This window comes from Diorhabda sublineata, chromosome 8, assembly GCF_026230105.1.
Source record: "Diorhabda sublineata isolate icDioSubl1.1 chromosome 8, icDioSubl1.1, whole genome shotgun sequence".
Taxonomy (NCBI): domain Eukaryota; kingdom Metazoa; phylum Arthropoda; class Insecta; order Coleoptera; family Chrysomelidae; genus Diorhabda; species Diorhabda sublineata.
In genome coordinates, this window is record NC_079481.1 from 101,727 (window position 1) to 117,785 (window position 16,059).

Below are 16,059 nucleotides of genomic sequence, written 5' to 3' on the forward strand. Positions count from 1 at the left end.
CATTTAAAAGGTCAGTAAAACTTCTTTAACAGCAGCAATAAAAGCTGAGAAATGTACTTGGTCCTTGGAGGACATGGGTTCAATCTGCAGGTCGGACATGTCATGCCCCCAGAGGCAGAGAACTCTCGCCAACTAAATCTACCCAATGGCGGAACTTTGATTCAAAAACATAAAAAAAAATAAAATATCGAACTTGAATATACTTTCTTGGTAATATCAATTAACATCGTAACAACCTTAATTTTTATTTGCGTATTATGATACAATTGTTTATTTTATTTATTAAAGTAAATGAATATTCGAAAACGAAGTTTGATTTTACTTAAATACCTCCGACGGCACCGCCTATGTCTTTAGGTGTTGTCGAGGCACTTTACAACAACTTTTCCTACGTCCTTCATATTTTATTTTTCACCTGAAGTTCTTTTTAGTATCGGAACGTGACCAGAAGTTCGAACAAACTCCTAGAAGAACCGATAGAGAGGAGGCAATGAAGTTACAGACTTCCAACTCACTTTTTATTTTGTTTGATACGAAATAAGCCGGTTTGATTTGCTGCAGAAACATGATATGGAATTTTAGTTCAATTTATAACAAAATACTTGATACTATATTTCCAAATACATATTATGTTTAAATACATTTATAAATTACCTACTTCAAAAGAGAATAACAGCATTTTATATCGCCCATTGTATACGCTTAAAAAATTTACAGTAATTCAATCGAGGTTAATACATTTTTCGATTCCTCCATTGTACAAATTTCGCTACCTAACGTGTTAAATATACTAGTTGATAAAAAAGAATCTCCGCCCAATTCTCATTAATCATTCCTCGATAAAACAGAGTTCTTTCAACTTCCGCGACCTTTCAAGTTCATCAATATTTATAGTTTTCTTTCAACCATCAACAGAGATCTTATTCGGTTTAGGTAAATTTGACAACGTCGCTTTATATTCATTTCCCTCAGGTGCTCTTGCAGCCTCGTCGACATCGCGAAGTCGCGAAACGCGAACCAAAGAAAACCACCACAACAACCCTTCTCTCGAGATATCTTCGAGTAGCTCCGTGACCGGTCGTACAGCGAGTGCGCCCGTCTACCAACATAACACTGTTGTCGATGTGCTTATAATATAATTAGATATAAATAGAAAATTACTTTTTAATCGGACTTGTATTTTTCAGTGTGTTATTCATTGGAATTGAGTGAATATACATATAAGTTATGATGTTTATTTATTCTATTACTTTTATACATTTATACATTTATAATTGAAAAAATCACGGGTCACTATTAAATATTTATGAGGTGAAATGTTTTTCGTTGGTCTTATCGATGTTTATATTCGAATAATAATGAGTTTTGTTTCGTTTTTCGTTAATGTATATATTATTGAATATTTATGTAATTGTAGATGGAAATGCAACGCGATTTATTGGTGTTAGAGCCGGCAACGCCGCTTTGAAAAGCTGTATACCGGCATTTTCATCATGACATCATGACAAACGCACATCGACAACGTTCCTTCGTAATAATCAGACCGCGTTAGCGTCGCGCAAAGCACGTATGTACACTCCGAAGACCATGTCAGGCAACATCGTTGCTGAATGGTTGAGATCTCTTCACCTCGGTCAATACGCCGAAAGTTTCATAGACAACGGTTACGACGATTTAGAAATATGCAAACAGGTCGGTGATCCCGATCTAGACGCTATCGGAGTGTTCAATCAAGTGCATCGCAACAGATTATTACAATCCGTACGAACCCTCCGCGAAGAAGGTGCCGCGTCAGTTTATTTCACTCTAGAAGAAAGTGCAGGTGTTCACGACGAGTGTTTTTGTGACAATGTGAGTGCCAGATCATCTAGAACGTCTTCCGGTAGATCCGAAAAAGATACCCAAAGAGTTAACGCGAGTCCGGGAGCTAGTTCGTCAACGGAAAGCAATCAAGAAGTAGCTAAATATTTAGACGAATACGAAGAAGGTAAAGCCGAGTTAGTGAAAATACCTAGATTGCAATTGAAAGTGTTATTAAGGGAGAAATTAAGTCAGGACGGTATTCGATTAAGTTCGCAACCGTATTCAACACAGGTAGGTTAATTAATTTTATTTTATTTACTAGAATTTACTTAACGCAGTAATAGAGATGGGATTTTTTACTGACATATCACATGTTCCAATATAACTGTTCTTTGAATTAGATTTTGTTTGTTGTTAGGGAATGAAATATATTCTAGTCTAATATCGATTTAATTTTTTTTAGGAAAAAACGTATGTATATTTTTATTTCGTGCGAAAAAATACTTTTTCACGAATTTTAAAATTAATTTTCAAATATGCGGATATGTAAAAGTTGATCCCACCTCTATATAAATTGAATGTCATAAATTATCTCAGTTTTTAGTTACTGCGCAGTTGATTTATGCCCAAATAGAACTAAATACATTTATAATCGCATTAATGAAAAAAAAAAAATTCCATTTTCCATCTTAATTAAACCGAGTTTTTTTTTTATTTATATCGTTTTCTATCTCGGGTCGTACCAATATTAAACTCATTCAATAAACAAATGTAATTGCTCTTTATTTCGATAGAGATTACCATATGGTTTACTTAAAATTACGCATAAAGATAAAAATAACGAAGTTTGATGATACCATGTCTCATAAAGTTGTTAATTAGTGTATTATCGAGTTTGTTTATAGCAAACAATGCTGGTAAATATCTACTTAATCGAAATAATAGCCGACGAAAAAAAAATATATATAACGCAAACCTGAATAGTTTAAATTAACGTGAAAATATTTTGTAATAACACATAAAGTATATTATGGAAACATAGTTTGTCTTATTTATCTCCCCTCGTATCTTCGATAAACCTTAATCCAGCTGCTGTTCACACAATATTTTCGATAAAATTTATTAAGTTTACGTTCTTAATGATTTTGTTTGAAAACAGTAAATCCCCAATCATGTTTTCCAAATAACGAACGTATTTAATTTCGTTTTAATACAGACCAATTACGAAAACTCATTTTTAATTGGTTTTTTTATTAGTTAAATTAATAATATATAATTATTATATATTGAACTTTAAAAAAAAAGTATCTAGTATACACTTTTGTCCCGATGAAAAATCGTCTTTATTTTAGTTGGATTTTCGAATATATTTAAAGAGAAATATTCGAAGAAAAAGTTATATGGTGTATAATTCAATAAAAATCATAAAAGTAAGATGAATAATTCAAAACGAAGTTACATCTATATAGTAAATATTGTGTGGAAAGATCGAGGCAGTTAGAAAAACAACCAAAAAAAAATTGTAATGGTTTTCAACGAGTTTCCCAGTGTTTTTTATGGAATTGCTCTTCAGTACGGGAAATGGTAGCTATAAGGGAACGGGAAAACACTTATCATTTTATTTATGAGGATTTTTTTCGTATAATCGAATCCTGTTTTCGATAATGAGAAAAAATCATATTTGAATCGTATCTACTACACTCTATATAACAGAATATATTAATTAATTAAAAACTAGTATTTATTTACACGAAACTATTCGATAAATTTTACAAAGTTTTTAAATATCTACCTCGAAATTACATACAGATTATGCATAAATTTTGAATATTTATGCGCGTATACTTTCAATTAATGAAACTGTCATAAATTAGGTATATGTACAAAATTTCGTTGTTGAATAACATAATTGGATTCATGTTTATTTTTACTATGTGTTTGGTTGTTACTAATATTTGTATACGGGATGTAATAATAATTATTTCAATTATTACTGATCTAATTCAATCAGCAGTAAACACTCTTATCAAAAATGCTTAGTATCAAACGAAATTATTAAATTATTTCCCAATATCCACATACTTTTTTGGAATCACGTTATGGTCTAACATTTAGCTTAGAATTCAAAGGAAAATGCTGCAGAATTCTAATAAAATCATCCCTTAAAACCAAAATAACGTTAAAACATAATTTGGATACTCCGAAGATCATCTATAAGCAAATAACATCGCAGGGATCTTAAGACAAGATTTGATAGTTGTATAAAAAAGAAGAAGAAGAGGAACTTTTGTTAAACGAATGGACTATAACTAATAAAGCATTAAAGTATAAAAACTTGTTTTTCTAACGAATAATTTCTTTCCAATAGACTAACATTCGAAAATTAGTTGAAATACCTTTCGATACGACAAACATCCAAAAAAGTAATCAAAAATGTCACGAAAGAAATAAAAAACTGAAGTAGGTGGTTTCGAATTCTAATAAAATCATCCCTTAAAACCAAAATAACGTGGAAAACAAAATTTGAATACTCCGAAGATCGTCTATAAGCAAATAACATCGCAGGGATCTTAAGACAAGATTTGATAGTTGTATAAAAAAGAAGAAGAAAAGAAACTTTTGTTAAACGAATGGACTATAACTAATAAAGTATAAAAACTCTTTTTTTTCTAAATCTTGTTACCGGTTCAACGGACACTCATCGTCAATTTAATCATTGTTCGTTTTAATTTTATTCCTTTTATTTGTTTCACTTGAATAAGAAGAAGAATCTACTTTCACGGGTGAAGGTTGACCTCATCTCGCGGTTATACCAACCGGTACAATGTACGATCGTAGTCACTCACGGTACGAAAAAAAATTTGCTCAACTATCAATAATTCAAAATATTTATTCCGCGATATTTCCTTGGTTCTAATCTATTTATATTTCACACTTTTTCTATCTATCCACCCGTTTTTTTTTTGGATTGGTGTGTCCTTTCAGGTGCTTCTTCTTCTATTCTGTTTAATCTTCTTCACGTAAGCGTACCAGAGTCGAGAATATTATATCTCAAAACTTGATTAGTAATTCTCGTAGTTTATAAACTCGCGATACGACATCTCGTATACAAAATGATCAGATCTTGTTGTAAATTTGCTCGTTTTTCTCGAAAATGAAAAATATTGTAATATTTTGTATCATATTCCCGCCTTTTGGCTTTCTCTTTTCCCGCTTTTTTTCCCAGTATTTAAATCCAGAATGTATAGCCCTTTTTGCGAATGCGGATTACGCCGACTGTATTCATGACGTGTTTCAGCTGATTTATCATCTCGCGTCGTGGTGTCGGAACATTGTGAATACGATTTGCAAGTCAACTTATATCCGATGTTCGGTAATTTCTTCTTTTTTTTTTCTATATCTTCGGGGGTTTTGTCGCTTTTCCAAGACGTCGGTTTGCGCGGGAAAAAAATCGAATTTAATAATCGACGAATGTACGTTAATAACATTCAAAAAAAGGGACGATACCGACGGCCCTTTTTGTGTCTGGTTTTCTCGTAATTTGTGAAACATGTGTCTCTGTTGTTTGGTTTTTATAGCGTCGTAGTTAATTTTTTTTTTAATTGTTTCCGCCATCGAAAAAAGCGAATGTACAGGCCATGTGTCGTTTAATAAATTTTCTTTTTATTACTCATTTTTCACAGTTTGAAAATTACCTGTCTATTGAGGGCGATTTCCCTCTGTTAACTATACAGGATGTCCCACGATATACTTATACTATATTCATGAAAATTTTTTCACGTTTGGGTCTGTAACTTTGTTATTTTAAATAAAACACCCTGTATATTAATACATTTTCGAAATCTACGTAAAATTTTAGTGTACTTTTGTCTAAAAACTTTTTCCGAAAACGGCATACTTTTTGAATTATTAATTTTTTTGTAAAAAATTTCACCGTTGCAGTTCCTTATAAATTATTTTTTTACGATAATACCCTTAAAGATATGAAAATGGTTTCTCTTTAGTTGCTTTAAGTAAGGTCAGACGTATTTGAATCTATGTTGAAAAATTTTCCATTTTATACAGGGTGTGTATAAAAAGTGTTCAAAGTTTAACTTCGTAAATATCGATTTTCTTTATTTTTTTTAATAGAACCTCTTGTTTTTTTCGATTCTAATGCATACAGGGGTAAAAAACAAGACAAATTCATGTATATTTTCTCATACCTAAACTTTAAATTTTTAGATATGTCATTGTAAATTCCACTGTTTGTTTTTTTGCAATTTGGAATAATTTATTTTTTTATTTTCAAGCTTAAGAGCACTGGCCTCTTCTAATTTCAGTTCTAATACAAGAAAATAAGAAAAAAAAACAAATATACTAATTAAGCAAAACGAATTTGTCACTAGGAAATATCGATGCAACCCCGTCATCTAAAATAACAGTTGCCATCTCGATAAATAGATATGTATGACATGTCCTATACGTAATCTAAGTTTTAGAAACTATAATTTAATATCGAATCGATGAAACCCTCAGATAATCTATCATAGAGTCTAACTTCTAAACTGTATTAGAGTATAACTGACGTTCTGGCTTTTCGCGAGTTTCCAGGTTTCATCATAACTTTTGATAGTCACGTTTCATCATAAAACACAATTAACGACATTTCCAATTTCATCGTACACCAAGTAGTATAGTTTTCGCTTTTGAAATTCATACCAACAATTCACGCTTCTCTGAATTTTCCCCTTCATGTCATTTTGTATTGAATTCAACGTCGACATTTTGAAAATAAGACAATTTAGCGGGTCACAGATGTATCTAGTTAATACTATACTATTTATTTAGTAAAACATTTAGTACTATAAAAAAAATTACGTGCTGGAAAATCAAATTCTCATCATCTCGCATTAAATTCCGATTATCCCTCGTATACGAGTTCAAAAATCAACTCAAAATTGGCTAAAAATCGACAGGGACAAGTAAGATTATTGGTTTATAAACTAGTTTTTTTTTGTATTTATTACAAATTGATGTAAAGTCGTTCGAAAGTTTGATATAGTATAAAAAAGTTTTTGTTCCAAAATTAATTATTGGCGCTTAAAATAAACAGGTGTGACATTTCGAATATACTAAATTCTAAATTATATTTGTATTTAAAACGAGATTAATTATGTTGTGGTTGTAACAGATATATGTGGCCGAATATTTTTAGATTTTAGTCTAAAATAAACAATTTCCAACTTTCTACTTGATTACTAAACATTTATGTGTATATAGGGCGTTATAAAAGGCTAATATACACACACAGGTAATATTAATAGTTATTAGTGACCTTTTGTCATCTTTCTTTTAGCTTCGTAATCAGCATAAAACTATACCAGGTGCGATTGAAAGTCATCGTCAATTGTGAAAATTTGATCATTCAAATAAATCTGCAAACTTCGATATAAATAGTAATCATATGGTACCAAATCAGGGTTGTATGTAGTATAACATCCCACGAGTTGCCAAAGATGTGTAAGGCCTTGTATTATCATCGTAGAACACTAAACCTTTCCGATTTGACAAATCTGAACGTTTTTTGTTGATTACTTCATCCAGTTTCATTAATTGTTGAAGGTAAACAATCAGAATTGATCATTTGGTTCATTGAAAGTACCACAACACCTTTAGAATCCAACCAAACTGATAGCATGAGCTTTTTTTGCTGTTTTTCAGTTTTCGAAGTTTGTTCTGGCTCATCTTTTTCATTATAAATTTGAAGGTGTTATGAATTTCAGTTATTTAAGTTTCTAAAACACGAAAAAAAAAAAACAAATATAGAGTTTAAAACGGAATTAATAAAATGATATTTCTATTTGCTTTCGAGTTAATATCTCTATGAGTAAGACCTCAAAATCCCTGTTATTAAATCCATTCTCCGGTCTAGTTATTATATTCAAATGAAATTCTAGTTTTCTTGATATTTTCGAAGTATAATTAACGAAATTTCAGAAAAAAAAAACAATACGAATAGTTTGATATCTTATTTTCAAAATGAAAAAGTTTCCTCTATTAATATTTTTCGTTTTAAGCTTTTCCTTGACACTTTTTAATGATTGTAATGATAAATGATTTTAATGAGCCCGAAGAATTAACCTCTGACTTATTTAGTTCCTTTTAACTCACAAAAATCACCTACAAGATGGTGTGAAAACTGGTCTTCGTCATCCCAGCTGCAGCTATGGAACCATTGATGCAAAAACAGGATAAGTCCTAACGTACGTCGAAAAAGAAGAAGAAATTAACCTAAATAAAGAAAAAACTATGTTACGATGCAAACTAACAAAAAATATTTGTCTATTTAATGAAACCGGTTCGCTCGTAATTCACTGTAATTAATCTAAAATTATTCCATTTTGTACGTCTTACAATAACCAAAAGAATTTAAATGTATACCCCTAAGGTTATTTATGTAAATAATTTCTGAGTCTACACCATACTTAGTGGATTTAATTAAGTTAAACTCGATATAAGAGAACAGCAACAATCTACAGGTAGGTAATTAGGTACTATTATAAATTAAATGGAACAGGCAAATCGTAATTATTATTTATATTTAACACGACGTCCTGTCTATATCAAATAGAAAAAAAAAACAAAGAGATCGTGTCTATCTGGTACAGAAGCAACAAGCTAATTGATTAAAATAAAAGTGTCTGTAAGGCGTCTTCGGTTTTAATAATGACATAATAGTCCGATAAATATTTTACGACACATTTTAAACGTCTTTACATTCTATCTTCCGTCATAAACGAATTTTAACAAGGTCCGTTTATCATTTCCTTGGTTTAACTACCATGTCTTCTATGGTTGGGTGATTGTAAGATCGTTTAGACGTTAACAAAAGTTTTTATGTTATTATTTCATTTCCGAATCACCCTATATATTGATTTATATTATTAGTAATAATTTAATTTAATAGAAACTAGCTTCAATTGAATGCGCAGTTAAAAAAAAATAGTTCAATGTATTGATTAATTATTTTTTATTCATATTAACAAATCTTTTTGATTTTTTTTGGCACAATTCCACTTTTTGACCAACACGTTTTCAGTACGTTCACCATTAATGTCAAACGTCATGTTGTCAACGTCAGATTTGACATATTTACATCAGTGTTGCCATATCTTAAAACTTCAATATCTAACCTCTTAATAGATTTAATTTATTTCTTACAGCACTCGAATTTAGAGCAAATAATTTCCTCTCAGGTACACGTTGCATTTATGAGATTGAATCGTACAGAATGTATAGTTGAATTAAATATCGACAAGCGAAAAATTTGTACTCAAAAAACTCAACTTCAGACGAGAATCTTGTATATTGATCTTTTAAGTCAATTGTCATATATCCTGATTGGAGTTCGTTTTGGAACTCGAAATATTTATTTGACAGTCGAAGTTTGACGTTTGGAGTATAGGTGTAACATTGTTTTTAAACGTCATATTACTTTTCGCGCGCACCTCGTATTCGTGAATATTCTGTATAGAAATGACTTAATATCTATCTATCTCTATCTATTTTAGTACGAGGTTAATAGCATGATATATAATTTGAACGTAACAAAACGTGTACGCCCTTTGGCAGTATCCCATAATCCGTCCATATCCATATGCCACTAATTATATGTAAATTGGCTGTTAATACGGGATACACAAATTCCAATTTAGATATTATAAACGGGAGAATTGTTAATTTAGTTTGGGTGATATATTCGCGTATTTAATTTCGATGTGTATTATTTAAAAATTTACGATTTCCAATACTTGAAATTAAATCTAAACGTAAAAATGTCGAATTCGAATCTTATCGTTTATTTGGTCGATAAATAGTTACACTACTCTACACAAACCAATCGTTTTATTTGCTTCGAGTTACGGTTGCAGTTACAAAAATCATGTAGGCCAGTGTATTCATATATTCAACGTAAATTCGTTTAAATTCAAGTCAGGGTATTATATGAAATTAATTAGAATGACTGTTGTACCATATGTCACGTCAATATATGAAATTCATTGAAATGACGCCATTTTCAAACTAACTTTAGTTATTTTCAATCCAATTCAATTATTCACAAATGATTTCGACAAACACCCGTAATTTCCCATAAATTATTAACTGAATTCTTAGTTAAAATACTGATAATATATCTTTCAAACGATCGTTTTCTTTTTCTACACTTTCAATGCGAATTATAAGATTTTCAACATCGATGAACTGCATCACAACCATCGAAATCAACATCTACGTTCGACAAACCGAAAATATCACGACCACAGATATACATATACAAAAAACCATAGAAATAATCGAGAATCGACAACCTTCAAAACGTCAATTTATGTTTGTAATAAGAATGATTTTCGATAGATGACGCCACCGTCAATAATCTACCATAGAATCGGTTATCTCTTTACGACATTCTTTTATTTTTTCATCATTTAGAAGTAGAATCTTACAAATATTTGAATATTGTTATCCGAAAAAGAAAACAAGATACAACTTTCCTCGAGTCTGAAATCCGAAAGCTTTTTACTTGGGAAACAATATGGAACTTTGTAAAGACGAAACTCACTTTCGCCGACTCGTCTCCTTTCTACCTTTCCTATCTATTTCCAACATTCGTATTTGTACTTCAATTATAACTCGCATTCCAATTTCAGTCTGCTAGTTTTTATATTTATCTCACACGTACAGAGCGTGCGTTAATTCATCTTGATAAATTAATTACATGGGCGTAGTCTTTCGTTAAACTGAAAGCAGTCCTTAGGTACTAACAGGTGATTCAATTCGTACACCTGATCACAATGTCATTCCGGTTAGATTGCTAATAAACATTTAGAAACACCTGAAGACTCGATTTTATGTACTTAATTGTGCTAATTTCGACGAAATCGCCGTAAAAAAATATCATTTTATAACGAAAATAGATTAATTACGATTTTAAAACTGCGGGGGAAACTTGAGCAAAACTAGGTTATAACAAACTTCTTTTGGACGCATCGTGTGGTACGTCGGAAACAAAACATTCGTCGAACGACATGCGCACTACGATCACGCGACGCGTCCAACGTCGGAGGCATTTGACGCATCGTGTGATACCGGCTTTAAAATAAAAGTATCTAAATGTGGAAATATTATATTTCTCTAAAAGAAATGTGCGGTAATTGAGTGTAAACTTTAAATTCCATGTATTAGATAAGTAATTTATCTGTCGAGTCATTAAAACGAATGAAAAAATCAGTACGTAAATAATTACGAACAAGCAAGTTTTTTTTTTTTCATTTAATCGCATAGAAAGACTCGACGATAGGAAACATCTTTTACCGAGTCGCTTAAACAACAAGTTTTTGTAACGGTTCGGGCTTTTTCTTAGTCTGCTTTATCGCCATATCATGTCACTGTATACTATACAGTTTGTCCATAAACGATATTAGTTGTTTTACGAACGGAAAGTAATTAGTTGTTTCAATTTATATAGTGCGTCAAGTTGAATAAACAGTGAGGTAATTCAACAAGGTGGATCAACTAATATACGATCTTTTGTACAAAGGAAAAGTCATTAGTACATATTGCGAATACGTCTTGAATAACATCCCGGATTTGATAATGTTATTTAAGGTTTTAACATCTAGTTTAGGGACAACCCACAAAATGTTTTACTAATAAACTTATCGGGGTGAATAACGACTTTATACGGTTTTGTACATTCTATTCTATAACAATGGTTCACGAAATCCCATCAGCTTTTCAGAAGGCGACTCGAGATTCGAAACTTATTTCGTTATTTTGGAACCGGTATTTGGAACAATGGACGTTTCAATTCGTTATAAAATAAAACCTAGTATGGATTTTTGAGGATTCTATTTTCATTTTTTGTTTCACTAAGATCACTATTCAGAAATTTATCGATAATTTTCAATTGAAAATTGAATTTAATCACGTAGGATACATAAAAGATCAAATTCATTTGCTCGTACAACGATTTTTGTTAGTTTTTACGAAAATTGTTTTCGGTAAGTTCTATTTGTAGTATTTAGTTAAGAAAATCGTCGATATTGAACGATTTTACGCCCAACTCTAAAAAGACCCCGTGTTCATTCGGGCGGACTATAAACGCTGCAAAACCATTAGGTGGATAAAGCAGAATGTACGTACACAATACAGACAATTATTGCTTTTACAGGAATTGCATTTAATAGTTCTCATTCTTAAAAAAAATCATTCCTATAACGAAATCAGTTTTAGACGCTCTATTTTTTGACTCGACCATTATTTTATTTCACTCCAAAAACAGAAAGAAAACACTCTTTTTGAAAGTGATAATATTAATGAAAATAACATAGAATTTTATCTAAAAGTTAAATTTTTTCAAATACTAGAAACTGGATCATCTATTTTAAGCCTATATAAAGAAAACTTCGTGTAAAAAAAACCTTAAAAGTTTAGTAGCAATCGTTTTAATCATGTCAATTACTTTGTAGATACTTTGGGGGCAAGTTTAATCACGTGGACGTTCTACAAAGGAGGAAATAAAAGATTAAAAGATTCAGTTAGATGCGATGACGATTCTATTACGAATAGGAAATTTCTAGGACACCCTATACAAATAAAGGATTTAAATTCAAGGATTCGCGTGTATAAAATACCGTCGAAATTACTCAAAGCCTTGGGAGAATCAAGGCGTGCTAGATTATTGAAACTAATTAAGAAGATTTACGAATTGCGAAAGGGACGCGCCTCACACTGAACAGAATTCTATTTTATACGGTAAATGTCGAAAAAAAAAAATCCCGAATTTGACGTATTAATTCACCTACACGAGCAGCACTTGATTCAATACGATGATTAAATGATGGGAATAACTTTAAGCGATGTCACGATGCGATAGGACCACATCAAACGCACGCCAGCAATTTACGAGCACTTCAAACCTTTAAATTCGATTACGAAATTAATGTGAAATATTCTGAATATATATAGGTCGGCGAGAAATTCAAAAAAAAAAGGGTTATTTTTAGTAAAAACGCGGTCCTCGAGAATACCCAACTAATAAGGACCCACGAGATATCCAGCATTGATTTCTGCACTTAATCACAGTATTTAAGCGGGTTTAATTCGTCGGTAACAGAGCTCGACGTTAAGAATTTCCAATTTAATTGATTTAATATTTAAAACGACATTTCGCAGTATAAAAATCGTACTAATTTCGTTATTATCATCCCTCCGGGAATACCGATCGATCGAATTCGCGTATATCGTCGATCCGTACGTTCATTTGAACCCTCTCGACCGCATATCTCATCTCCCCAACCCCCTAATCTATTTCTAATCGACTTAAATCGCTGACAACAATCCAATTTGAAGGCACAAACGGCACTGGTTCTAAAACGTAATGGAAAACGTCGTTGATTGGCTGGAAATTTATTTTATTACGAAAATATAGATTTATAAACAGTGAAAAAGTTTATATAAAAAGGTTTAGGTTCATCCCTTATACGCTAAAATTAATACGTTCACTCCATTGGTCGTTTATAATATCGAAGACACGTGACTTGTTTTTCAATAACGGTCTGGAATATGGGGAATTGTTTCTTTGAGTTGTTTGATGGGATTATCTTAGGGTAAACCGAAAGGGAAGCGAAAAAGTCGTTAGAGGAGAATTTGTAAGTGTTTCAAAAAGATATATCTTAGGAGAAGACGTAGTATTATTAATGATTATTATGGAAACGTGATCATCTTCAAAGGTAGTGTACAATCAGTCTTTGAAGACGCGATATCAACCATGTGTTTTAGTAAACCAGGGTTGCTTCTTAAGTTTCGATTCTCCATTGAGATCAATAAACTTTTGAATCAATTTCCATTCCAAAATATGTGATTTCTTTCATTTGTGAATTTTTTTTTTTTTTCATTAACCGCGTACAAATATTGTAATAAATAAATTCATGTCTGCAATTTAAATTTTCTTTTCGACGTTATATAGATCACGCAACTGAATGAAACAAATTGAGTAAAATGCAATTTGGGTTGCGGATAGCACTACCAAACATCAGAAAGACGAAGTGATGGAAAATTTAAAAAGCGTGCACCAGATGGCGCGGCGGTTTTTTTTTCAATTAACTTCTAGATTAAATTCCATGTCAATCATCCGTGAAACGGCGACGAGCTTCGGGTGTTGTTTTTTTTTTCGGTATTTAGCCAAATAATAATAATAATAATATCGATCACGTGTTCGTAAAGGATTTATTACATTTTCTGTTAGTTTAATGATTGAATAGAAACATACAAAACAAACGATTCATTAACGGACGTAAAGCGTCGGCGTCGCGTCGATCAGTTTTTGTAAAGTTTTCATCCGGGTATATTTAGAGAAATTGAATTAGAACATTCAAATCGAGCTACGTTGTTTTTAATTACTTCACACGTTTCTGTATTTAGTAATTTACTTGATGAAATTTCAAAAGATTTTCGTTTTTATCAGTTATAAAAGTTTTTTGATAAAAAACTGTCGGAGTTATGTCAGGACTATATAGTGGATGCATCAATTAATATTCGACGAGTCGTTAAAGTTTCGATTTAGGACACTTTCAATAGTACATATACTTGATAAATTAGACAAAGGAGGCAATTAAAAAGACACTTTTTGATATGATTAAACGTCGTAAAATCGAAAAATAAGTGAAGGACTAGGAGATAAACTTTTTCTATTAAAACGACAAGAAGAAATGACGGAATGTATGTCGAAACGGCGATGTACACAATAAGCTTTGTCTAGAAGAACGAAACATCTGTCTACTTACCAGTTTGACATCGTTTCTACGCCGTAGACGTCGTCGTCGGTAATAAGGATGTGTTATATGTCTTTACGTCAAAGTGAAAACAACTGAAAGTCTCCTAGAAGAATCGGCGAATAGCGGGATCGGGGCTGTCGATAAGAGAAAAAAAAAGCCAATTTTCCCCTTGCTAGACTTCAAATTGTACTGAATCAGATTCCGTTATTTAACCTTTTGAAGCGTGTTATTGCACTCCTTTTTTAACAAAGCACCGCTTTATATTCCTTTTGCGATGTTGACAAAAAAATTTTTTTATCGCCGCGCCACGTAGAACAATGAGAGGACGAGAGGGAATAGAAAATTGTCGACGAAAGAATATTAAAATTTCATTCATAAAAAAAAATTGCGTTCTTTAGATTGACCAACGGGAAACTCCATCAGGTGAAAACTCGAGTCGTGGAAGTGATTAAACAGATGGCGATTAATCGGAAAAGCTTATTCGAACGATAAAGAAAAGTGCGAATGATGAAAGTTGGTTTAAAACTGTAATTTTCCCATCGATTTATAACAGATATCAAAATAAGTTTCTTTATTAAAACTCTACCCGATTTCGTTGCGAGAATATTCATATTCAACGTGTGATTAAATAGAAAGTTCGTTTAGTCCTTCGGGTACGAGTCTGAGAAATTCGTTAACTAGTTTTAAATTCAACGAAAATTTTTGGTTATTCAACGTCGTAGAATATCGGAAAATTTAACTTGGAAGTTTATTTTATAGTTTTAATTAAATTCTGTCTAGTCGGAAAATGTGATAAACGATTGTTTGATATTTCATTTTCTTAGAATATACAGGGTGTCCCACGACGAACTAAAACTATCTGTATATGACAAAATATATTCGGGTTGTTTTCGGATACCATACGATCAACTAAAAAATTTTCAAAGTCGACTGTAACTTTGTTATTTTAAATAAAATACCCAGTATATTAATACATTTTTGAAATCTACGTAAAATTTTAGTATTATTTTGTCTAAAAACTTTTTCAGAAAACGGCATAATTTTTGAGTTATTAATTTTTTTGTAAAAAATTTCACCCTTGCAGACCCTTATAAATTATTTTTTCACGATGATACCCTTAAAGATATGAAATTGATTTCTGTTCGGTTGCTTTAGGCAAAATTAAACATATTTGAATATATGTTGAAATATTTTTAATTTTATACAGGGTGTCCCAAGGCGAGTTAAAAATATTTGTATATATGGCAAAATACTTATAGTAAAATCATGAAAATTCTTACGTTTGGGTCTGTAACTTTGTTATTTTAAATAAAACACCCTGTATATTAATACATTTTTAAAATCTACGTAAAATTTTAGTATTATTTTGTCTAAAAACTTTTTCCGAAAACGGCATACTTTTTGAATTATTAATTTTTTTGGAAAAAATTTCACCCTT

General features: G+C 31.3%; 1 protein-coding gene across 4 annotated transcripts in view; it reads left to right on the plus strand.

Annotated features, from left to right (window-relative positions):
• Positions 1–1,499: 1,499 nt before the first annotated feature.
• The window catches only part of LOC130448333 (uncharacterized), a 111,656-nt gene continuing 97,096 nt past the window's right edge, over positions 1,500–16,059 (plus strand). For all 4 annotated transcript variants that reach the window (XM_056785636.1, XM_056785637.1, XM_056785638.1 and 1 more), the window contains exon 1: positions 1,500–2,094. In XM_056785636.1, the coding sequence (XP_056641614.1) occupies positions 1,570–2,094 (525 nt within the window). In that variant the 5' untranslated portion in view covers positions 1,500–1,569. The remainder of the gene's footprint in view (positions 2,095–16,059) is intronic.